This window comes from Ceratotherium simum, chromosome 24, assembly GCF_057802395.1.
Source record: "Ceratotherium simum simum isolate JZ-2026a chromosome 24, ASM5780239v1, whole genome shotgun sequence".
Taxonomy (NCBI): Eukaryota; Metazoa; Chordata; class Mammalia; order Perissodactyla; family Rhinocerotidae; genus Ceratotherium; species Ceratotherium simum.
In genome coordinates this window covers 26,124,421-26,149,896 of record NC_141923.1, presented here as the reverse complement: position 1 = coordinate 26,149,896, position 25,476 = coordinate 26,124,421, and the positions used below count along the sequence as shown (strand labels likewise).

The 25,476-nt window shown below is 44.4% G+C and overlaps 1 protein-coding gene across 4 annotated transcripts in view; it reads right to left on the bottom strand.

The window, feature by feature from the left end:
* The window catches only part of SPTLC2 (serine palmitoyltransferase long chain base subunit 2), a 133,220-nt gene extending 110,229 nt beyond the window's left edge, over positions 1–22,991 (bottom strand). The window contains exons 1-2 of one of the 4 annotated variants that reach the window (XM_087448122.1): positions 22,872–22,991; positions 22,094–22,198 (exon numbers count right to left, since the gene is read on the bottom strand). In XM_087448122.1, coding sequence (XP_087304248.1) covers positions 22,094–22,198; positions 22,872–22,961 — 195 coding nt within the window. In that variant the 5' untranslated portion in view covers positions 22,962–22,991. Of the gene's footprint in view, positions 1–7,425; positions 7,590–19,619; positions 19,729–22,093; positions 22,199–22,871 lie in introns of those variants that run through there. The other 3 variants (XM_087448123.1, XM_087448124.1, XM_014784455.2) reach the window with 3 other exon arrangements.
* Between the last annotated feature and the right edge of the window lie 2,485 nt (positions 22,992–25,476).

The window sequence follows — 25,476 nt, the reverse complement described above, 5'->3', positions numbered from 1 at the left end:
TGCTTGTATTATTATTTAAATAAGAACATAACCTGGCCGGCTCTGTGGCTTAGCGGTTAAGTGCGCGCGCTCTGATGCTGGCGGCCCGGGTTCGGATCCCGGGCGCGCCCCGAGGCACCACTTCTCCGTCCAACGCGAGGCCGAGTCCCACGTACAGCAACTAGAAGGATGTGAACCTATGACATACAACTATCTACTGCGGCTTTGGGGGGAAAAAAAAAAAAAAATGAATAAATAAAAAGAACATAACCTGTGCCCCAATTCCTCCTTAAGATAGAATCTTATTTATTCTGGCAGCTAGAAGGCTGTCATTCTTCTAATATCTCATTAAAACTGCTCCTAAAGGAGAGAAAGTTAGGTTCAAGACTGTCTCAAAGGCAGACAATTCTTTTTCCTTCCATACTTGTTAACTAATGAAAGAAGGTCAAATATGTGTCCAAATCTCAAAAATTCTATAAAGAAATGGAAGATCTAAAAAAAAGTGCTGTTCACAAAGGGCTTTAAAAATAAGAACAGTAACGGGCCGGCCCCATGGCTTAGCGCCCGGGTTCGGATCCCGGGCGAGCCCCGACACACCTCTTCTCCAGCCATGCTGAGGCCGCGTCCCACATGCAGCAACTAGAAGGATGTGCAGCTATGACATACAACTATCTACTGGGGCTTTGGGGGGAAAAATAAATAAATAAATAAATCTTTAAAAAAAAAAAATAAGAACAGTGTTATATTTCAGGTGCAACCAAAATATACCATTTATTTAACCAAATGTTAAATCCACAGTAAGAAACTCTTGGTAATTAAAATCACTGAATACTGCAACATGCTGCTGAGAAAATTTCCTGCAAATCCTCTACAGATGGTTAAAAATAGGGTAGAATCATTTATGAAGATTAGTTTTACTAAAATCCTACAAAGTGATAAAGGGATTGAATTACATAAACCCCTAAGGGTTCCTTCCAGCTCTAATTCTGCCAAAGCTTCCAATCCTGACTCTTTCAGTTTCCCTAATGCGAACTGCCACCCTTCACCTGAAACAAAGGCCGACCCTCCTCTCACTCCTCTGAATGGCAAGGAGGAAAAGTTACTGCTTTATTGCTACTCTTCCTTGTGAAAACTCTGTGTCTACTGTCATCATTAAAAAAACAGGCCCTGTGGCTTAGAGGTTAAGTGCGTGCTCTCTGATGCTGGCGGCCCGGGTTCGGATCCCGGGCGCACACCGACGCACCGCTTCTCCGGCCACGCTGAGGCCGTGTCCCACATACGGCAACTAGGAAGCTGTGCAACTGTGACATACAACTATCTACTGGGGCTTTGGGGCGAAAATAAATAAATAAATCTTTAAAAAAAAAAAAAAACAGTAATGTTGGGGCCGGCCCCGTGGCTTAGCGGTTAAGTGCGCGAGCTCCACTACTGGCGGCTGGGGTTCGGATCCCGGGCACTCACCGACGTGCTGCTTCTCCGGCCATGCTGAGGCCGCGTCCCGCATACAGCAACCAGAAGGATGTGCAACTATGACATACAACTATCTCCCGGGGCTTTGGGGGAAAAAAAAAAAAACAGTAATGTAGGGGCTGGCCCGGTGGCATAGCAGTTAGGTTCGAGCGTTCCGCTTCAGCAGCCCGGGGTTCACTGGTTCGGATGCTGTGCCCGGACCTACTCACCGCTCATCAAGCCATGCTGAGGCAGCGTCCCACATAGAAGAACTACAAGGACACACAACTATGTACTGGGGCTTTGGGGAGAAAAAAGAAAAAGACGAAGATTGGCAACAGATGTTAGCTCAGGGCCAATCTTCCTCAAAACAAATAAATAAATAAAAATTAAAAGTATTTTTTAAGGGCCGGCCCCTGGCTTAGAGGTTAAGTGCGCGCGCTCCGCTGCTGGCGGCCCAGGTTCGGATCCCAGGCACGCACCGACGTGCCACTTCTCTGGCCATACTGAGGCTGTGTCCCACATACAGCAACTAGAAGGATGTGCAGCTATGACATACAACTATCTACTGGGGCTTTGGGGGAAAAAAATAAATAAATAAAATTATAAAAAAAAATATTTTTTAAAAAAACAGTAATGTCTACATCCATGAGGATAGCTAATGTAAAGAAAAACCCCAATACCCCTGTGATGTTTCTCCTTGACTTTCGCACAACCTCACTCACAACACTTCTGATGCCAGATGTGGCGTGTTTTTCAACATCACCAAGCAATACCGTGACATCAGCTGGATGTCCTATAAGTTAACTGAATTCTAACACTATCTACCTGGAGATAGCATTAGATCCCACAGGTTAAGGGTTCAGTCCCACAAAACTGCCCAGCACCCTCAACTTCAGATGTCAATTGCAAGTCTAAGTTGTCACCTCTGCTTCTGACCAATCAGCTATAAATCAGAGGTTCCCATGACTCCCTGCTCTAGTACTATCAATTTGCTAGAGTGGCTCACAGAACTGAGGAAAACTGTTTACTGTTTACCAGTTTATTATAAAAGGATATGACAGGGGCCAGCCCCGTGGCATACCGGTTAAGTGCGTGCACTCCGCTGCTGGCAGCCTGGGTTCAGATCCCAGGCGCGCACCGATGCACCGCTTGTCAGGCCGTGCTGTAGCGGTGTCCCACATAAAGTGGAGGAAGATGGGCATGGATGTCAGCTCAGGGCCAATCTTCCTCAGCAAAAAGAGGAGGATTGGCATGGATGTTAGCTCAGGGCTGATCTTCCTCACACACACACACACAAAAAAGATATGACAGAGGATCTAGATGAACATCCAGATGGAAGAGATGTGCAGGGCAAGGTATATGGAAAGGGGTGCACCACTCTCCCAGCACCTCCACGTGTTCAGCAACCCAGAAGCTCCCAAACCCCATACTTTGGGAGCTTTATGGAGGCTTCATCACGAAGGCATGATCAAACATTAACTCCATTTCCAGCCCCTCTCCCCTCCTGGAGAGTAGGGGGTGGGGCTGAGAATTCCAAGCTTCTAATCATGGTTTAGTCTCTCTGGTGACCAGCCCCCACCCAGGAGCCCACCAAGAGTCACCTCAATTAGAACAAAAGAACATTAGAATTAGAACTGCCATCACCCAGAAAATTCCAAGGGATTTAGGAGCCCTGCGTCAGGAACCAGGGGCAAAGATCAAATATTACAACAAAATATGGTCCCAGTGCTCTTGTCACTTATGAAATTACACAGGTTTCAGGAGTTCTGGACCAGGAACAGAGGGCAGAGACATATATATATATATATATATATGGTTTTTTTTCCTATTATCCCACAGCTACAATCAAAAAAACAGAAAATAAGTGTTGGCGAGGATATGGAGAAACTGGAACCCTTGTGCACTGTTGATGGGAATGTAAAATGGTACAGCTGCTGTGGAAAACGGTATGGTGGTGCCTCAAAAAATTAAACGTACAGGGGCTGGCCCGGTGGCACAGCGGTTAAGTGCATGCATTCTGCTTCAATGGCCCAGGGTTCGCAGGTTCGGATCCCGGGTGCGCACTGACGCACCGCTTATCAAGCCATGCTGTGGCAGCATCCCATATAAAGTAGAGGAAGATGGGCACGGATGTTAGCCCAGGGCCAATCTTCCTCAGCAAAAACATCGGCATCAGATGTTAGCTCAGGGCTGATCTTCCTCATAAAAAAAAAAAAAATTTTTTTAATTAAAAAAAACAAAAACTGGTCTCAAAAAAAAAAATTAAATGTAGAATTACCATATGATCCAGCAATTCCACTTCTGGGCATATATCCAAAAGAATCGAAAGCAGGGTCTCAAAGAGGTATTTGTACACCCATGTTCATAGCAGCATTATTCACAATAGCTAAAACATGGAAGCGACCTGAGTGTTCACTGACAGATGAATGGCTAAGAAAAACGTGGTATACACATACAATGGAATATTATTCAGCCTTAAAAAGGAAGGAAATTTGGATATACACTACTACATGGATTAACTATGAGGACTTTATGCTAAACGAAATAAGCCAGTTACAAAAAGACAAATATTGCCTGATTCCACTTATAGGAAGTACAGCAGTCATTTATAGAGACAGAAAGTAGATGGTGGTTGCCAGGGACTGGGAGGACGGGAGAACGAGGAATTACTGTTTAACAGGTATAGAGTTTCAGTTTTACAAGATGAAAAGAGTTCCAGAGATGGATGGTGGTGATGACTGCACATTATGAATGTATTTAATACCAACGAATTGTACACTTAAAAAAGGTTAAGATGGTAAATTTTATGTCATGTATATTTTACCACAATAAAAAAAATTGGAGGAAAAAAACAGATAAAAACAAACAGTAATGTCTGATTGTTTCATGCGCCCTTTCTACCACAGGATCTATTTACTTGAATTCTAAACCCAAATCCAACAATGTGGCAAACATATACATTCATTCCTTCAAAACACAGAAACACAGACTCTTGAGAATGTAAAGGGATCTTAGAAGTTTCTAACTTTTCTCCTGTTCATTAAAAGACAAATGTTGGGATATAGGAGGAAATGAACTTACATCTCAGGTTTAAAAACCACGTTATACTCTAAACTTATATTTTAGTAAAAGCATGACACACACCTGTGCACTTAACATCTTATGTGTATTTTTATGGCATAATTGGCAACATTTCCTCCAGAACGGGCTGGGAAAAACATAGGGGGTGGAGCACTGGCACATCACTTTAACTAAAACAAAAACAACTGTAAAAAATATTTTTAAGATAATCTTGCTCTCATGAAGTTACTAAAAATCTCTCTTGGTTAAGAAAATGGAAAGGAGGGCCAGCCCGGCGGCTCAGCAGTTAAGTGCGCACGCTCCACTTCGGCAGCCCAGGGTTCGCAGGTTCGGATCCCGGGTGCGCACCTACGCACCGCTTGTCAGGCCATGTTGTGGTGGCGTCCCATATAAAGTAGAGGAAGATGGACACGGATGTTAGCCCAGGGCCAATATTCCTCAGCAAAAAGAGGAGGATTGGTGACAGATGTTAGCTCAGGGCTAATATTCCTCACAAAAAAAAAAAAAAAAAAGAATAAAATAAAAAAGAAAAAGGAAAGAAAAAAACCCTCACAAACAATGTTCCCTATATCAGTGTACAAAGCCACATATCTAAAGTCTTTGTTTTAAAAAGACTTGTGGGGGTTGGGCCGGCCCCGTGACTTATGGTTAAGTGCGCCAGCTCTGCTGCTGGCGGCCTGGGTTCAGATCCCGGGCTTCTCCGGCCCTGCTGAGGCCACATCCCACATGCAGCAATTAGAAGGATGTGCAGCTATGACATACAACTATCTACTCGGGCTTTGGGGGAAAAATCAATCAATAAATAAAAATTATAAAAAAATAATAAATAAATAAATAAAAAATAAAAAGACTTGTGGGAAATAGTTTTCTAGAAGGGATATTGCAGCCTTAAACATTCTTTAGAGCATTCCACTAGACCATTCTTCCAAATACCACCAGAGTGCCTTGAGTGGAATATTTCACTAATACATATTAGAACAAGTCAGCCAGATGTTAGAGTCATACAGGTTTTTAAATTTCAGTTTAGCTATTTGATATTTCTTCATCTTACTAGTCGGCAATCTCTGAATAAATATCATGCCTACAAAGGCTAAATTAGCTAGGGATTATGGAAGAGAGGAATTTGGTTTACTACTAAATCAGAACATAACTTCTATGTTATGTCAAAAGGAAAGAGCACTTAAAACACAAAGCTCCTCTAAGTGTGAACACCTTTCTCTTGATTTCCTTTTCCGTCTTAAAAATCAAAACCCACTCATGTGCCTCCAATGTATTTTCTGACTCCTACCCGTTAGGTTTCCCTGTTACTTTCTAGACCACAACAATTTTGTCTTTTTTTTTGATGAGGAAAATTAGCCCTGAGCGAACATCCATTGTCAATCCTCCTCTTTTTGCTGAGGAAGATTGGCCCTGGGCTAACATCCGTGTCCACCTTTCTCTATTTTGTATGTGGGACACCGCCACAGCATGGCTTGATAAGTGGTGTGTAGGTCCCAGCCCAGGATCAGAACCTGCAAACCCCGGGCCATCTGAAGTCAAGAGCGTGAACCCAATCACTATGCCATCGGCCGGCCCCAACAATTTTGTCTTATTAGCCATTTACATTGCTAGGAAAACAACAACTTCTTCCCCAGCTTATAATGGGCTGATTCTTACCATTTCCTCTCTCACACAATTATTTCTTTAAAAATTAAAACAAAACCTTCTGAACCTGTGTACTATTACGTTGCCTTACACCTTACAACTTCAGAGGAGGTCAAATCTCTTTTATGTTTTTACCCCCCAACTGTCATAGTCTTAACACCTCAAGATGACCCGGAGAAATGGTTTATTTTCTATTTCACACCAAACAGTAAGAGGCCTATCTATCTACTGATTGGGGGAAGAGGCTGCCAGATATTTATCTTAAAGCCAAATTAAGTCACCATCTTATCAAAACAGCAACAGTCAAACTCCTGCTAAGGGGAAAAGATGACTTTAAAAATATATATATTTTCCTTAACATCTGAACAAGATTTATAAGCATTAAAGTAAACTGCAAACATCACAACACTCTCTTCCAACAACACTGATGCTGCGTCTTTTAAACCAGCTCATCTTCAAAAACACATTTCAGCAGAATATCCGTCAATCCAGACAAACGGAAGGTTGATAATAATTACTGTCTTGAATTTAGAACTTTTCAAAATATTTAAGAACTGCCTGGACTCCGCTGGTGACTCAGCCTTGGCTAATTAGTATAGCGACTCATCACAAGTCGCCACCAGATTAAACAATCTCCTTGTGTGACAGCAGTCTTGCTCAAAGCGACCATCTAACTCAACCTGAGCCCGGGATGGGGTCTCACCACGGGCAGAGCAAGGGCACAGTGCTTCTCAGGCACCGGACCGGATTCAGCGCCAGATCTGTGGTCCAATGTCTGGCTTGGAGAGGGGGTGGGTATGTGGCAGGAAGAGACTGGGTGTTTCCGCCTGGAACCACCTCCTAACTTTCTTTGCCTGGGGAGGACCCCAAGGGTGGTTCTCCTTAGATGGCTTCAGGGCTCTAAGAGGAAGCAATCACCTCCAGGGCGTGAGGAGGGAGCCTCGGGGAAAAAGAACCAAGAGCCCGTGAGTGGATCCCCCGGGTCCGAGGGGTCACTCCCTGCCTCCCCTGGGGGGCGGCCCCCACTTCAGACCACATCGGGTACAGGAAGGTACCCCGGCTTGGATCAGAGCCCAAACCTCCGGGGGGGATGGGGGAGCCCCTGCCAGCTCGGGGCAGGCCCGGTCAGCGCGCCAGGACACGGCCGTCCCCACACCTGAGGAGCGACCGCCCCCGCCGACGGTCACCGCGACCTGCCCGCCCCCTCCGCCGGCTCCAGCTCGGGTCCCGGCCCCCCGCCCCCGGCCCGGCCGCCCGGTCCCACCGTACCTGGCGGGCGGCGGCGGCGCTGCTCCTCACGTAGCCGTTCCGCACTTCCCCGTTCGCCACGCAGCCATTCGCCCGCACCGGGCGCCGGCAGCAGCAGCCTCTGGGCCCCGGCCGCATCGTCCCGGCAGCAGCAGGCGCCAGGCAGGTTCTGTAGGCGGTGGCCGAGGCGGCGGCAGCTCCCAGTCCCGCTCCTCACCCCACCCACTTCCCCAAAACCGGAAATGGCCGCACGCCGCCGCCAATTCCCGGCCTCGCGGCCACGCGGGGCGGGGCCCACTCCCGCCCAGGCCGTGGCTCGCCCAAGGCCGGGCCGCCCGGGAGGAGACGGGGCGGGGGCGGGCGGGAGGGGCGTGAGCGTAGGGACCGTTGGCCAATCCGGAGGAGGAGGAGGCGGACCCCTGCTGATCCTGGCCAATCACGGGTGAGAGTAGAGAAGCTCCCCAGCGTCTACAGCGGTTTCTGGAAGGACTCGTGGGCCTGGCACCCCAATAGAGGCCCAAGCCGGGTGGTGGGCAGGGCTTTGACCTCTTAATAGTCCACCCTGGGGCGGGGCCCAGGAAGAAGTAGCCAATGAGGAAGGAAAGGGGGCTGAGCCCAAGACGCTAGAGCGGGAGACCGGGGTTTCTTGGACAGGTGGCGCGCTCTCTCCCTTTGCCTCTGGGGAGTTTCTAGGATTTGAATCCCGGGCCAAGACTCCTTATTTATTTAGCTAATTCCTCTGTGGGTGTTTATAGAATAGTCTTTTGGACTTTCTCTTACCATTCTTTAATATGCGAGGCACTTTATTTTTTTTATTTTTATTTTGTGTGTGTGGGGGGGGAAGATCAGTCCTGACCTAACATCCATGCCAATCCTCCTCTTTTTTTTTTTTTTTTTGCTGAGGAAGACTGGCCCTGAGCTAATATCCGTGCCCATCTTTCTCCACTTTATGTGGGACGCCCCCACAACATGGCCTGACAAGCATTGCATCAGTGGGCGCCTGGGAGCAGCACCGGCCGCCAGCAGAAGAGCACAAGCACTTAACTGCTATGTGCAAGGCACTTTAATACTTTTTTTTTTTTTTGCTGAGGCGCCCCAATACATTTCTTAAGTAGAAATTCAGATGTCTCTTTGCCCTTCTGGTCTTTCTCTGTCAAGGTGTTCTGTACAATTTCCTTTAAAGAGCACTTCCTTGAAAGTCAGGAAACCTGATCTCCTTCCAACTCTGCCAATAACTCAAAGCTAAACCTTGAGTATTTAACCCCTTTGGGAGCCAAATTCTTTAAAATGGAGTTAATACTTCCCGCTTCATAGACTCATTGCAAGAATCATATCTTTTTTTAAACTTTTTTTTTTTTGAGGAAGATTGGCCCTGCACTATCTGTTGCTGATCTTCCTCTTTTTCTTTTTTCTCCCCAAAGCTCCAGCACATAGTTGTAGACTTGTATCTCTTCTAGGTGGGACACTGCCTCAGCATGGCTTGATGTGCTGTGAGTAGGTCCATGCCCAGGATCCGAACCAGAGAACCCAGGCCACCGAAGCAGAACGTGGAAACTTAACCACTACACCACTGGGCTAGCCCCTAGAATTATATTAATAAAGCGTTGTGAACTTATCATAATTCCTGGCCCAGACTAGGAGCATAATAAATACTATTTTCTCACCCCTTTAGTTCTGTCTTGCCATAAGGATTAGAAAGAAAGGAAACGGATCTACATTATAGCAAGAGACTTTTGGTTACCCATAAAGAATTTAGAGTCATAGTTAAGAGTATGGACTCTGGGCTCAGTCTGGGTTTGAATGCTGGCTGCACCACTTACTAGCTGAGTGACCGTTATATGTCTTCATCTGCTCAGTGGAGATAATAACAGTCGTCCTGAGGATTTCATACATGTAGTGTATTTTGTACAAGACGTGGCAATTAGTAAACATTATTGTGTGGGTTATTATTAATTGCTGAATGCACCTACCAGAGCCCCTGCATTCTTCCCCCACCCCCCAGAAGCTTTAGAAAGGGGGTTGACAAGGTATCCGTTTTGCATGATTTAGGAGCTGAAGAATCTAACAACAGGTGGTCAGAGCAGATATCCTCTTTGAGTCAACAAACACCATGATCCCAAAGAATATGTTTGTGATAGATGTACGAAGCTAAAAAAGGAGCATATGGTTTGTGCCTCACAAGTGAGAGACAAGACGTACATATATAAAGTAAACAACAATAAGAGGCCAACCAAAGGCTGGAAAGAGTAGACAACAGGAGTTCTGATGAGGAAGGCTGGATGACAGTAACAAGCCTAGACTTTCTCTTTAGGAAGTTCTCAGGGCAAGAATCTGGTTGCAAGCAGGGCTAAGGGATTTAATTGAAGCTTAGATAGTAGGCTGAATGAATTTGGAGAAGGTTTGGGAGGAAGATGTGGGATGAGCTTGATCTTGAAGGGTAAGCCAGATTTGGAGAGTTGGAATGGGAAGGGAGGGGAGGGTGTTCCCCAGAGAGGGAAACTTCAGAAGCTCAGATGCAGAGGCTGGAAAGAGCAAAGCCTTGAACTGGAGGCTAAGAGTAAAGGAGCCTGGCTAGATTACAGGGATCCCATTCCCCAATCCCTCCCTCTGTAGGGGGGGACACCAGGTCCTTGTCTTGTTCTGCCACTTACTCACCATGTATGGTCTTGGACGAGTCATGCAGCATCAGCCTTGGTTTCCTCATCCATCTTACAAAGTTAATACCTGTTTATCTCACAAGGCTTTTGTAAGCATCAGTGATGTAATACACAAAAGATCTGATGACCTTGTATGCTATTGCTAAATCACAGAATGGTTGCATCAAAAGGCAGTAGGAAACATCCCAGGCTCCATGTAAACATGAAAACAACTCTTTTCAGATGCGTAAGCCACCTCATCATCATTTTACTGAGTTCATATGCAAAGTTCTGTGCTAGGCACCAGGATTACAACTCTTCTCTTCCTTCAAGATTGCTCAAACCACTTCAACTGTGAAACCTTTCTTGAAGTCCAACCTCCTCACAAAATTAGTCACTCATTTCTCTGTGAACTTTATACACACCCGTGTAAGCATGTGTCACATTGCTTTGGGATTCTTCATTTTGAGAGGGAGGTTATACAGTGGTTAGAAGCAAGATCTCTGTAATCAGACAGGATTGGAGACCCAGCTCCAGCACTTAAAAGCCTTATGACTTTGGCAAAGCTGCCTAACCTCTCTGTGACTCAGTTCCTTCATCTGTAAATGGGACATACCTCATAGAGTTGTTGTGAGAATTAAATAAGAAAAGCATTTAGTACCAGGGCCTGTCACATAATATTCAATAAGAGCTGGCAATTATTAGTTGACTAAATGAATTATTTGTTAAATGAATGAGTGACTGATTGAATACATTTATACCCCAATTAGAGTTGTCCGGTTAGATTGTCTAGTTAAAATTTGGGTTCTCAGGGGCCGGCCCCATGGCATAGCAGTGAAGTGAGCCTGTTCCGCTGCTGGCAGCCCGGGTTCAGATCGCGGGCGCACACCAATGCACCACTTGTCAGGCAGTGTCCCATATAAAGTAGAGGAAGATGGGCACAGATGTTAGCCCAGGGCCAGTCTTCCTCAGCAAAAAGATTCCTCAGCAAAAAGAGGAGGATTGGCATGGATGTTAGCTCAGGGCTGGTCTTCCTCACAAAAAAGAAAGAAAGAAAAGAAGGAAGGAAGGAGGGAGGGAGGAAGGGAGGAAGGAAGGAAGGAAGAAAGAAAGAAGATAAAACAGTCTTCCAGGGCTCTTATCCCTACCCTCAATATTTCCTAACTTTTTCTCACATTTTTTCCTATCTTGTACCACCCCTAAAACCAGTAATTTCTGGTGCCTGATGTCTGGGAGAGCCAGTTTAACCTGTATCCAGAAGACTGCTATTTTGTTATTTATGCTCCTGGGGTATCTACAAAGCCACATGACAGGTTCTCTCAGTAGATATCCTGAAAAGCACAGGAATTACAACAGGCAGTGAGGATGCAAGAAAGGTGCCCAAACAGCTGACAAGGAAAAGAAATTTTCTTTTTTCTTTTTTGGTTAGGAAGATTGGCCCTGAGCTAACATCTATTGCCAATCTTACTCTTTTTGCTTGAGGAAGATTTGCCCTGAGCTGACATCAATGCCAATCTTACTCCATTTTTTTGTATGTGGGATACCACCACAGCATGGCTTGATGAGCATTGTGTAGGTCCGCGCGGGGGATCTGAACCTGCGAACCCCGGGACGCTGAAGTGGAGCCCACAAACTTAACTACTACACCACTGGGCTGGCCCCAGGAAAAGAAACTTTCTTGTACCTACCTTAAGATCCTGACACTCTAACATTTCAAAATATAGTACATTTCCGTTTTATATCAATAACACCTTTTAAAACATAAATGACAACTTTAGTCACCTTCTATTTCAATCCAAACCTTCCTTTCCCCATGCTGACTATACCATACTAATCTGCCCATCTATATCTCACATTTCAATTGATTGCTTCTCCAACATCCATTTCACCTTATATATTTAGAGTTGGGTTAACTATTGCACAGGCCCTTGCCATGGTGATTGGTATAGGAACTTAGTTGATTCAATCATGGTAAGACTGGAAATTTTGGTCCAATGGTCAGGGGAAGGAAACCTATCTGTTCATATGAATGTGAAGCCTACAACTGCTGCAGCCATTTGGCTACCACCAGGAAAACCCAAGTAAGGATAAAGCCAACATCAGGAAGTGAGCAGAGTGGCCTGCAGATATATGGGTGTGGTGCTCTGATCAAAACATACGTGAAGCCTACCTCTAGACATTTCAGTTATACTGAGTCAAGAAATTTTCTTTAATTGTTTATGCCAGTTGAAATTGTTTTCTTTTTAAATTAGAACTTAAAGCACCTTTATTACAGTCCTTCAGCAGAATCTTTCTTTAAGACATTATTGAAGTATAACTGACATCAAGTAAACGGCATATATTTGTAAAATTTTATGAGTTTTGACATATGTACACACCTGTGAAATCATCTCCACAATCAAAATAATGAACATGTTCATCAGCCTCAAAAGATTCCCAGTACCCTTTTGGAATTCCCCCCTCCTACACCACCCTCCCCCAATCCCAGAATTTCTGTTAATAGACTAGTTTGCATTATCTAGAATTTTTATATAAATGGAAGAATAGAGTGGCATAGACTAAATGTTTGTGTCCCTCCCCAATTCATATGTTAAAATCCTAACCCCCAAGGTGATGGTATTAGGAGGTGGGGCCTTTTCGAGAAGATTAGGTCTTGAGGGTGGAGCCCTCATGAATGGGATTAGCACTCTTATAAAAGAGACTCCAGAGAGATCACTGGTCCCTTCAGTCATGTGAGGTTACAGTGAAAAGATGTGTTCTCACCAGACACCAAATCTGCCAGTGTCTTGATCTTGGACTTCCCACCCTCCAGAACTGTGAGAAATAAAATTTCTGTTGTTTATAAGCTACCCAGTTTATGGTATTTTGTTATAGCAGCTTGAATGCACTGAGTCAGAAAATTGGTACCAAGAAGTGGAGTGCTGCTATAACAAACATCTAAAATGTGGAAGCAGCTTGGGAAATGGATAATGGGTAGAGGCTGTAAAGTTTTGAGATGTATGCTAGAAAAAGCCTGTATTGTTGTTAATGGACCTTTAACGGTGATTCTGATGAGAGCCCAGAGGGTAAAGGGGAGCGCTGTAGAGAAAGTCTCAATCTTCTTAGACAATACCTAAGTAATCCTGAATAGAATGTTGGTAGAAATATGGACCATTCTGATGAGATCTCAGAGGGAAATGAGGAACATGCTATTGGACAATGGGAGACAATCATCCTTGTTATAAAGTGGCAAAGAATTTGGCTGAATTGTGTTCATGTCCTGGTGTTTGGTGGAAGGTAAAATTTGTGAGTGATGAAATTAGATATTGGGTTGAGGAAATATCTAAGCAAAGTGTTGAAGTAGTGCCTGGTTCCTCTTGATTGCTTCTAGTAAAAAGCATAAAGAAAGAAATGATTCAAAGATGGAATTTTTCATCAAAAGGGAAGCAGAACTGGGACCGGCCCGGTGGTGTAGCAGTTAAGTTTGTGCGCTCTGCTTTGGGGGCCCAGGGTTCTCAGGGTTGGATCCCGGGTGCGGACCTATGCACCGATTATCAAGCCATGCTGTGGCGGCGTCCCACATATAAAGTAGAGGAAGATTGGCACAGATGTTAGCCCAGGGCCAATCTTCCTCAGCAAAAAAGAGGAGCATTGGCAACAGATGTTAGCTCAGGGCTAATCTTCCCCAATGAAAAAAAAGGGAAGCAGAATGTAAAGATTTGAAAAATTCTCTGCTTATCTGTATTGTAAAGAATGAGAAAATATGTTTGGGAGAGAACATAAGAGGTGTGGCCAAGCAACCATCTGGTAAAGAGATTAGCCAGCCATCTCAACAGAAACCCTGAGTTATTGTTCAAGGCAGTGGAAGAATGCAAAGGAGGGGCCACCAGTGCCTGTGGGACATTAGTACACTGCTTTGCCTCAAGTCACAGGCTCTGCTTTCCGAATTCTGGCACCCAGCTCCTTGGCTACTCCAGGTGTGGCTCCAGTGGTCCCCTGAATAGAGTCTTTAAGTAATGTTTTTTTCTATTACAAAAGCAACATATATTTAATATAGGAAAGTTAGAATATAATATAGATAGGGCCGGCCCCATGGCTTAGTGGTTAAGTGTGCGCGCTCCGCTACTGGCGGCCTGGGTTCGGATCCCCGGCGCGCACCGATGCACCGCTTCTCCGGCCATGCTGAGGCTGCGTCCCACATACAGCAACTAGAAGGATGTGCAGCTATGACATACAACTATCTACTAGGGCTTTGGGGGAAAAAAAAAAGAATATAATATAGATAAAAAAAGAGAATAGAAAAACCAATAATAATGTATCTTGATGTATGTCCTTCCATGAATGATAATCAGGAAAAAAAAATAGTGAAAGAAAAATGGAAAGAAAATTTGGGGCAAAATAAACAGCGTGAGCAGTCACCAAGATACAAAACAGCCTATAGTGTGGGCAGACAACACAGCCACTTGTTACTTCTGGAGCAGAGTCCTAGAGGAGTAGAATCCATTTGGCAGTCCCATAATGATATATAGCACTCAATATGTGTATTTTGTATTCAAAGTACCCGTGTGCCCATTTGTGTTTGTTTTCTCATCCACTGTATAGGAATTAGTGAAACATGCTCACTTAGTTTGTGGGGTTATGTATGCCTCTTTTCTTTCCACGCATTTGTATCCCAAAGAATGAGACACAAAAATTCTGTGTTCTGGTGCCGGCCTGGTGGCGTAGCGGTTGAGTTCTCACACCCCACTGCAGTGGCCCAGGGTTCACCGGTTCTGATCCTGGGCATGGACCTACTCACTGCTCATCAAGACATGCTGAGGCGGTGTCCCACACAGAAGAGCTAGAAGGACCTACAACTAGGATATACAACTATGTACTGGGGCTTTGGGGAGAAAAAAGAAAAAGAGGAAGATTGGCAACAGATGTTAGCGTAGGGCCAATCTTCCTAAAAAAAAAAAAAAAGAGAATTCTGTGTTCAGATTGTGGATGGTTCAATGTCTTCCTACATTTAAATTTTAAAAATAATAAGTCTATTTATAATTATAATAATTAAAAACCTAATGACAGAGTGGACTACAAGGTTGCTTTAACATCTAAAAAAATTAATACACCATATTAATAGAATAAAGGACAAAAGCCACATGATCATTTTAATAGATGCAAAAAAAATTTGACAAATTCTAACACTTTTATGGTAAAAGCACTAGGACTATAACAGGAATAACAAACTAGGCATAGAACAGAATTGATAAAGGGCATTTACAAAAAATCTGCAGCTCACATCATTAGCATTATTCTAAATGGTGAAAGACTGACTGCTTTTTTTCTCAGACCACGAACAAGACAAGAATGTCCACTTTCACTGCTTCTATTCAACATTGTACTGGAGTTTCTAGCCAGGGCTATTAAGCAAGAAAATGAAATAAAAGCCATCCAAATTAGAAAGGAAGAAGTACAATAATCTCTATTTGCAGATGACACACTCTTATACATAGAAAATTCCAAGGAATCCACTAACATATGATTAGAACTAATAAATAAGTTAAATAGGTTGTGGGATACAAGAGTGGTATACAAAAATCAGTTGTCTTTCTATGTTCTAGCAATAGACACTCTAAAAATGAAATTAAGAAAACAGTTCTATTAATGATAGCATCAAAAAAGTCTAAAATACTTAGGAAAAAATTTTAAAAAGTGCAAAATTTGTACACTGAAAACTACAAAATATTGTTGAAAAAAATTATGATCTAAATGATGGAAAGATATCCCGTGTTTAGGGATTCAAAGACTCAATATTGTTAAAATGACAATGCTTCCCAAATTGATCTACAGATTCAATGCAATATCTAGCCAAATCCCAGCTGGCTTTTTTGGACACATTGACAAACTGATCCTGAAATTCATATGGAAATGCAAGGGATCTAGAATAGTTACAACGACCTTGATAAAGAAGAACAAAGTTAGAGGACTCACACTTCCTGATTTCAGAACTTACCATACAGCTGCAGTAATCAAGACAATATGCTAGCATAAGGATAGGCATATAAATCAATAGGATAGAATTTAGAATCCAAAAATAAACCCTAATATTTATGATGAATTGATTTTCTATAAGAGTGCCCAGACAATTCAAGGGGGGGAAAGAATGGTCTTTTCAACAAATGGTGCTGGTACAACTAGATATCCACATGCAAAAGAATGAAGTTGGACCCCTACTTCACACCATATACAAAAATTAAGTCAAAATGGATCACAGACCTAAATGTAAGAGCTGAAACTATAAAATTTTTAGAAGAAAACATAGGTATAAATCTTCATGACCATGGATTAGGCAATGATTTTGATATGACACCAAAAGCATAAGCAACGAAAAAAAAATAGATTTCATTTTACCAAAATTAAGAACTTCAGTTCTTCAAAGAACACCACTTCAAAGGACCACTTAAGAAAACGAAAAGACAACCCACAGAATGGGTGAAAATGTCCGCAAATCATATATCTGATAATAGACTTGTATCCAGACTAGGGAAAGAATTCTTATAATTCAATAATAAAAAGACAAATAACCTGATTTTAAAATGGCAAAGGAGGGCCGGCCCCGTGGCTTAGCAGTTAAGTGCTCGCGCTCCGCTGCCGGTGGCCCGGGTTCAGACCCCGGGTGCGCACCGACACACGACACACCACTCCTCCGGCCATGCTGAGGCCACGTCCCACATACAGCAACTAGAAGGATGTGCAGCTATGACAGACAACTATGTACTGGGGCTTTGGGGGAAAAATAAATAAATAAAATCTTTAAAATGGCAAAGGATTTGAATAGACATTTCTCCAAAGAAGAAATGCAAATGGCTAATAAGAAAATGAAAACATGCTCAACATCATTAGTCATTTTGGAAATGTAAATCAAAACCACAATGAGATGGGGGCCGGACCGGTGGCGCAAATGGTTAAGCGTGCGCGCTCTGCTGCGGTGGCCCAGGGTTCGCTGGTTCAGATCCCGGGCATGCACTGATGCACTGCTTGGCAAGCCATGCTGTGGCGGCGTCCCATATAAAGTGGAGGAAGATGGGCACGGATGTTAGCCCAGGGCCAGTCTTCCTCAGCAAAAAGAGGAGGATTGGCAGATGTTAGCACAGGGCTGGTCTCCTCACAAAAAAAAAAACAAACACCTATCTCAGTGCCTGGCCCATGGAGCACTTGGTAACAATTGAATAAAGGAAGGGAGGGAGGGAGGCAGGAAGGAAGGAGGGAGGGAGGGAGGGAGCAAAGGAGGGAGGGAGGAAAGAAGGGAATGGATGGATGGATATGATTATATACAGTCTTTCAAAAACTATTCACTTTCTATAATGAGAGTCTTTCAAAAACTATTCACTCTCTATAGTGACACTTTCTATGTTAGTGTCAAGAACCTAACACACATTATCATTGGCCCCACCTTGCAAATAAACTGGGTGTCCCAGAGGATCAATAACTGACTCAAATCCATATGCTAGCGAACAGCGGAGGGAAAATCAGAACTCAAGTCTATATACACTGAAGCCAATATTCTGCATATTCATTTCTATAATTTTGATGATGATGTTTATACATTATATTCAAAATATAGGGGTGAATCTAAGCTATCTTGACATGAATAAGAACTGTAATATGCATGTGCATGAGGGCACTGGGCAGGGTGGGGAAGGGAAGGAAAGGGATGGCTTCTGAAAATTCATGTTAGATGTTGTTGGGGTTCAAAGGGGCCCAATAAATAATACCGTTATCCTCATCAAAGTTCTGAACCAACTGAGAAATAAGACAAAAATGTCAGCAGAGGGGCCAGCCTGGTGGCGCAAGCGGTTAAGTGCCTGCACTCTGCTTCGGTGGCCCAGGGTTCACTGGTTTGGATCTGGGGCGTGCACCCAGGCACCGCTTATCAAGCTATGCTGTGGCAGCATCCCATATAAAGTAGAGGAAGATGGGCACAGATGTTAGCCCAGGGCCAATATTCCTCAGTAAAAAAAAAAAAAAAAAAAAACAATAAATAAAAAAAAGAGGAGGATTGGCATCAAATGTTAGCTCAGGGTTGATCTTTCTCACAAAAGAAAAAAAATCAGGTGATGCAGAACCAAAGTGCAGGGCCGGCCCCGTGGCTTAGCAGTTAAGTGCGCGCGCTCCGCTGCTGGCGGCCCGGGTTCGGATCCCGGGTGCGCACAGATGCACCGCTTCTCTGGCCGTGCTGAGGCCGCATCCCACATACAGCAATTAGAAGGATGCGCAGCTATGACATACAACTATCTACTGGAGCTTTGGGGGAAAAAATGAATAAATAAAATTATTTAAAAAAAAAAAAAAAAAAGAACCAAAGTGCAGGGTTGAATTCGTGGGCTTGGGGTTGCACAGGGCCCTACACGTAGTTTAATGCTCTGCCATCACTGTCATGAAATTCTTAGTAATTTTCATTTTGTACTGGGTCCCACAAATTATGTAGCTGACAAAAATGTCACCAGACAAAATGTCACTTTTATTACTGTTATAAAGGATCTAGGAGTATGTGGCTTGGGTGTGAGCGCCAACTTCTAACTTCCAGTCTAGACCTTGGGCAGCCCAACTACAGGAAAGTTTGAATCTGCAACATGTACCCATGTTGCTGTCTCCCGCTGGTCCTGGTGGAAAGGGAGAAAGAAAGAGACTAGATCTCCCAAGCCAGGACCATTGATAGATCACCTACTCCGGAGAAACATATCCCACACCATCCAGGTACCTCACTCCACCTCCCTGGGGAGTAAGAGGTGGGGCAGGAGGCCAACCGTGATTAGGTAGACCAGAGAGATGGGGAGGCATTCCCTTTAAACAGGAGCCTTAGTTAAAATTCTTTTGGTTACAAGTAACAGATCAAATTAGCTTAAACAGAACAGGAAATTTTGGGAAGGTGTGGTCGACACTGTTTGTTTTATAGCAACAACAAATTCCCCTCCCCCTCTTCCCGTCTTCCTTGCTGATTTTGTTCAGGTACAGGGAGGACATCTCTTGATCTCAGAAAAGCAGGTGTCCTGCCAGCCCCATGAATCATAGTTGGTCTAACCTAATCATGGAAATTCCAGTTCCCTTTGTTAGGCACTCACTTTTCCAGTCTCTCTTGAAGGTAGAGTAAATATGTGACATAGTTCTAGCCAATAAGATATAAGAGGAAGTCTTCTGTGGAGACTCTGAGAAAGAGAGATTTTTCTTTACTAACAAAAGTTAAGCCACTTTCCCGTCTGCTCCCTTCCTTCTTACCTGATGCAATTATGTGAAAACATGAGGTTTGGAGCCCTGGTAGCCATATTGAGACCATGAAGCAATAAGCACAGAATAAAAGTCAACATGCTAAGTGGCATAGCCAGAAGATGGAAAGAGCCTGGGTCTTTGATGACATAGCTGAACACACCCTGGCTCTACCTGCCCCCAGATTTCTTAGGGAAACAACATGTCCTAAGGGTCAAGCCACTGTCATTTAGGCTATCTCTCACTTGCAGTCAAATACATCCTAGCTCACACAGACGTACACCACATTCATAGTGAATATTAAGGAACCCAAGGGCAACGGCTCTCAGAGGGCACACTGGAAAGCTGTCTCACCCTTAGGCAGTTATTCTCTCTTCTCCCTTCATCGCTGCTTCTCTCCGAAAATTTGTGTCTGTAGGGCATGTAGGGGGTTAAGAACTATGCCTCTACCCTCTGGGTCCTTCTGGCTGGTCTAAGAATTAAATTGACATGAGACAGAATAATAGGAGAAAATCAAACAAAGTTTAATAACATGTATACGTGGGAAAAACCCAGGAAACCTCAGTAACTCTCCAAAATGGCTGAAGCCACCACCTTAAATACCATTTTCAGCTAAAGACAAAGGAGGATGTTGGGGAGAGTGGTTTAGGACTTCAAAGGGGAGGAAGGCAATTCACATGGAGATGGAAAAGCAAATGTTTGGTACACAAATGTATGCTGGGCCACCTATAGACAACGTGAAGAGAGAGAAAGAGAGAGAGGGAGGGAGGGAGGGAGAGAGAGAGTTTAGCAAGGACTCTCCCAGTCTACCATACCCGGAGTTATTGATGGTGATGGCCTGGCCTTCTATCTTAAATTCTTTCAAGTAGTTAGGGGAAAGGTCAAAGTTTCTTTCAGAATCTTTTGTCCTTAAAAATAATCAAGCCAAAGAGATACATTTTGGGGTGGCCAATTCTGATCCCCCACATGTCCTTCTTCATTCTTCTCTATAGACCAGTTTGCACTGATTCAACATTCACATGACAAAGCCCTCCCTGTCTGCATTTCCTGCATCTGAAAGACCAGCTCAGGCTACAACTAGCATCTCAAGCTCAATTCCAAAGTCCAGAAGAGAGAACAGGCTTGACCCAGTTGTTAGCCACGTACATCCCTCCCTGGCCCAATTAATACCATGGGGCAGAAGGTCACATACTCAAACATGGCTGCCAAGGGGGCCATGCGGAAGTGTGTTTGTGTGTGTGTGTGTGAAATTCTCAGAGAAAGAAGAGGCATGGGCTAAAAGACACTCCTAAGTGTTAGGGAGAGGGTGGAAAGGGGCCATTCAGCCTGAGAGAGATAAGAGCTCTCCCAGGGGGCAGCTGAGAAATTCCTCAGAACAGAAGTCAAAATTCAATCGCCTAAGGACTTTTCTTGAAAGAGGACTGAGGAATGAGAATGAAGGAAAGGAGTGGCCCTAGAGAAGAAAAAAGTTGTCCCTGAGGAAACAGAGGGTAGGATTAGATGTCCCTCTAACCTCCCCACCCCCATCACCCCACTCCCTATAAAAGACTGAAAGCCAGTTCTGGTTGTTTTGGGCTGAAGTCCCACAGATAACGTGTGTTTGTGTGTGTTCCCTGGCAATCCCTGGCAGCAACGTTTCTCTCTAGAAAAGGTCACTGAAACAGATTAGGGTCAGCCTTGATATTGTTTCCCCACAGAGATCAGAACACTGCGGACGCCAGAACTCTGCCCTGAGGGTCGCCAGGTTCCCACGTGGCTACCCTGATGAGGGCAGAGAGGGCTTGGTGGCTGGGGGCGAACAGGGAGCAATTCCGAGAAGGGCGGGGGCGGGGGCGGGGCGGGGGCGGTGCTGGGGTCCTGAAGGGGAGAAGGGTGTGATTTCCAAGCGCTTTCCCCTCTCCCCTCTGTGCTGGGAATGGTCAGCGGCGGAAAGAATGTTCTGGTGCAGGCGCTGGCCTGGGACACTGAAGGATGTGTTTGGAGAAAGCACTGGAAGGAAGCCAGGAAGGCAAGATAGAAGGGGCTCTGGGGTAACAGTTGGACAATTCTCGGAACACAGAAGCTGAAGTCGGTTTCGATCCAACTGTCCCCTCCTGCCTTCCTCTTTCTCTGCATTCCCACTTAGTTATGCGCACAGCGCTTGGCCCCTCCACGCGCCCCTTCCACCGCTCCTCTGCGAGGGATCACGTCTGTTCTGTTCGCTACAGCACATCCCTCTGCACATAAGAGGCACTCAACAAGTGTTTCCCTACTGAATAAGTGAATGGAACTCTGCAACTAGAAGAAAGGGCCCAAGACATAAACAAAGGCTTCGATTGAAACAAAGGCTTCATTGTCTTGTAATCAGAGAAGAAAGTAACCTTTATGCCATGTTTGCTCCACCCTTTGAAATGTTACTGCTGGATTTGTTTTGTGCCGGTAAAGAATAAGGTGGCAGGAAAAACCTTTGGAACCAGTGGACCAATTAGTAATTTCCCAAACTAATTCATAGGAGGGGAACTTTTTGTTTAAACGAAATTTTAACTGGAAGCCTAAACAAATATAAGAGCTGGAGAACAATAACGACAACAAAACCAACAGTTGCTCTCCTGCCCCCTCCTCTCTGAAGAGCTGGTTTTAAAAAACTCTCATCTCCTGCTGCTGCAGGGTGACTGGTAAAGCACTGAGGCCCAGATGGATGTCTAGAACTAAAATTATTGTGGTTATCATTTTACAATATATATACGTCGTCATTATGCTGTCCACCTTAAACTTATACAGTGTTCTATGTCAGTTATATCTCAATAAAACTGAAAAATAAATAAATGATTTAATTTTTTAAAAAGTACCAAGAATGAACATGGCCACCTCCCGCTGCGCCTTTCTTGGTAAATTGGCTCTCTTGGCTCCCGTTGAACCTGAGCTTCTGAGACTCCCATGTTATGTTCTGGACACTGTAGGGGATTATAAACAAGTTTCTAGGATGCTCCACAAGAGGCTCACAGTGCTGTTAGAAGACTGACTACATACTGTAAGTTATAAGAACATCTGGTAATTATGGCCGACAGTGTCAGCTTCTCACCAGGCCCTGCCCTATTATATTAGCTGACACTTATTGAACACTCTCTGTGCCAGGCACTATGCTATGTACCTTTCAGGCATTATTTCCTCTATGGGATAAACTTTAGTATTTTTATCCCCATTTTGCAGATAAGAAAACTGAGACTTAGTGAGACTAATGTCACACTATGGCGACTGAACAGGAGAGTGGTGGGGTGAGGATTCAGACTCAGGTCAGCTAGTTTTATAGTGTATTTCTTAAGCAGCACACTGTATTGCCAGGGGCGGGAGCTGGATATATCCTAGTCCATGTAATGTCCCTGAGAATGATACAGTGACTCATTCAGAGTGCCTTCGGGAAAAGGAGACCACTCTGAGTACTTGAAACAGAGAGAGTTTAATGCAAAGCATTGGTGATGGAAAAGCTGAGAAGCCTGCAGGAGACAATGAGACAGCCCAGAAATGAGCAACGGCAGGAAGCTACCAGCCCTCCTAAGCTAGAAGGTCTTTTAGTATAACCAAATACCACAGATGGCGTGGCTTAAACAACAGAAATATATTTCTCACGGTTCTGGAGGCTGAAAAGTCCAAGGTCAAGGTGCCAGCAAGGTAGGTGTCCTTCTGAGGCTCTTCTCTTGGCTTGTAGGCAGCCTGCATCTCACTGTGTGCTCACATGACCTCTGCTTTGCGTGTGAGGGGAGAGAGAGAGAGCGCTCTGTGGTGTCTCTTCTTATAAGAGTACTAATCCTATCAGATCAGGGCCCCATCCTGATGACCTCATTTAATCTTAATTACCTCCATAAAGGCCCTATCTCCAAGTACAGTCACATTGAGGGTTAGGGCTTCAACATGTGACTTGGGGGTGGGGGGGAGGACAAACGTTCAGCCCATAACGAAGGGTAAAGAAGGGAGATGATGTTATAGAGCCCAGGGATGGGGGTCGATTGGTTTAAGTTAGAACAGTGGTGGGCCTGTCCAGCAGGAGGTAGAGGCACAGAAAAGATGCAACGGCTGCTGACGATGCTGCCCAAGGCGGAGAGAGAAGGGGAAAAGTACTCTGGCCTTTCTCTTTCTCCTGCCTTCTAATCTCCTGTCTTCCACTGGTGAAGCCGAGCAGGAAGCTGACTTGGGAAGTCCTGGGAAAGGCATTCTCTAGGTGCCAGTCCCACTTTGACACAGAGCAGGGGAGGAGGAAAATAGATCTGGGGGCTTGGACTGGCCCAAAGAGCTTCATAGATGTTCTCCTGCTCCATGCTTGACATGCATACCTTAGGTGGTCATTACTCAAGGGCTGTGGTGAGTTGCTTACCAAGAACTCACAGTGACAAACTATAAATTCAACATACATATGATGAAAACATGTCTAAAATATGTTGTTTTTCAAAAGTGCCAGAAGGCATATATAATACGATCCCATTTTTGTGTGTCTTAACAGTAATTAACACTAGCTGTTGTGATAACCCCAAAGTCTCCATAGCCTGATAGAATAGCAGATTATTTTTCACTAACATCACAGTCTAACATGGGGTTAGGGGTTCTCACAAATGGTCCCCTTCCAAGCTGTGACTCAGGGGTCTAGGATCTTCCCACCATGTGGCTGTGCTATCTCAGAGTCCTTCATTCCCAGGCAAACATAGAGAACCATATGAACAGTAGAAGGACCGTGCAGAAGATTGGACAGGTCTCTTTAGGGGATCCTTCTGGAAGTGGTGTATATCACTTCTGCCCACCTTCCACTGGCCGGAGCTCAGCTACAGAGTTCCAAATTAATTGCAAGAGAGGCTGGGAAATGTAGTCTTTCTGCAGGCCCAGGAAGAAGAAAAGGGATTGCTGAGCACTGAGCCACTGTGTCAAAAAAATAAGCAAACATATGCTTGTACGTGTATGAAAATGTTTCTGGAAGGATACATAAGAAGCAGGACCAGCTACATAATTTGAGGGCCTAGTGCAAAATGAAAATGCTAGGGCCCTTGTTCAAAAATTATTAAGAATTTCAGGGGCCGGCCCCGTGGCTTAGCGGTTAAATGCGTGCGCTCCGCTACTGGCGGTCTGGGTTCAGATCCCAGGTGTGCACCGACACACCACCTCTCCGGCCATGCTGAGGCTGCGTCCCACATACAGCAACTAGAAGGATGTGCAACTATGACATACAACTATCTACTGGGGCTTTGGGGAAAAAAAAAAAGGAGGATTGGCAATAGATGTTAGCTCAGAGCCGGTCTTCCTCAGCAAAAAGAGGAGGATTAGCGTGGATATTAGTTCAAGGCTGATCTTCCTCACAAAAAAAAAAAAAAAATTTCAGGATGACAGTGGCAGTGCATTAAACCAAGTGCAGAGTCCTTCTGAGCATGAAAGCTGGGTGACTGCAGAGGAAGTAAACCCGTGAAGCTGGCCCTGATAAGAAACTCCTAACGTGATTACCTCTGTGGAGTGGTACTGGGGGTTGGGGAAGGCAGGGAGAATTTACTTATCATATTACACTGTGATATACATTTTTTTTGCCAGGTGTATATGTTACTGCAATAATTTAAAAATATCTCGCTCATAATGGATTTGAGCCAAGATGTACACAAGCACCTTATCAAGAGGTAGAATGCGTTCCAGGTTAGCAGAACTTGACACAGAAGGCTGACTGAAATCACTGATCTATGTCAAGGAAGAATATGTCTGTTGGAAGGGGCTGGTCAGCAACAGGTGCTTAGAAAAGAAGATGCAAATAGCGACAGTTTCCACTTAAGCTTTGTTCTGGGAGGTGATCTGATATATATAAGAGAGAGAGATATCTACATATATCTCTTTATATATATATACACACCAGATTACATGTATGTCTATAATTTTATATATGATATTATATAGACACAGCATTTTATTAGTATATAATTATAAGTTTAAATTTATGACATGTACGGGGCCAGCCCGGTGGCATAGTGGTTAAATTCATGTGCTCTGCTTCGGTGTCCCGGGGTTTGTGGGTTCAGATCGTGGGTGCGGACCTACACACCGCTCCTCAAGCCATGCTGTGGTGGCATCCCACATAGAAAACAGAGGAAGATTGGCATAGATGTTAGCTCAGTGACAATCTTCCTCACGCAAAAAGAGGAAGATTGGCAACAGATGTTAGCTTAGGGCCAATCTTCCTCACCAAAAAAAAAAAAAAATTGTGACATTT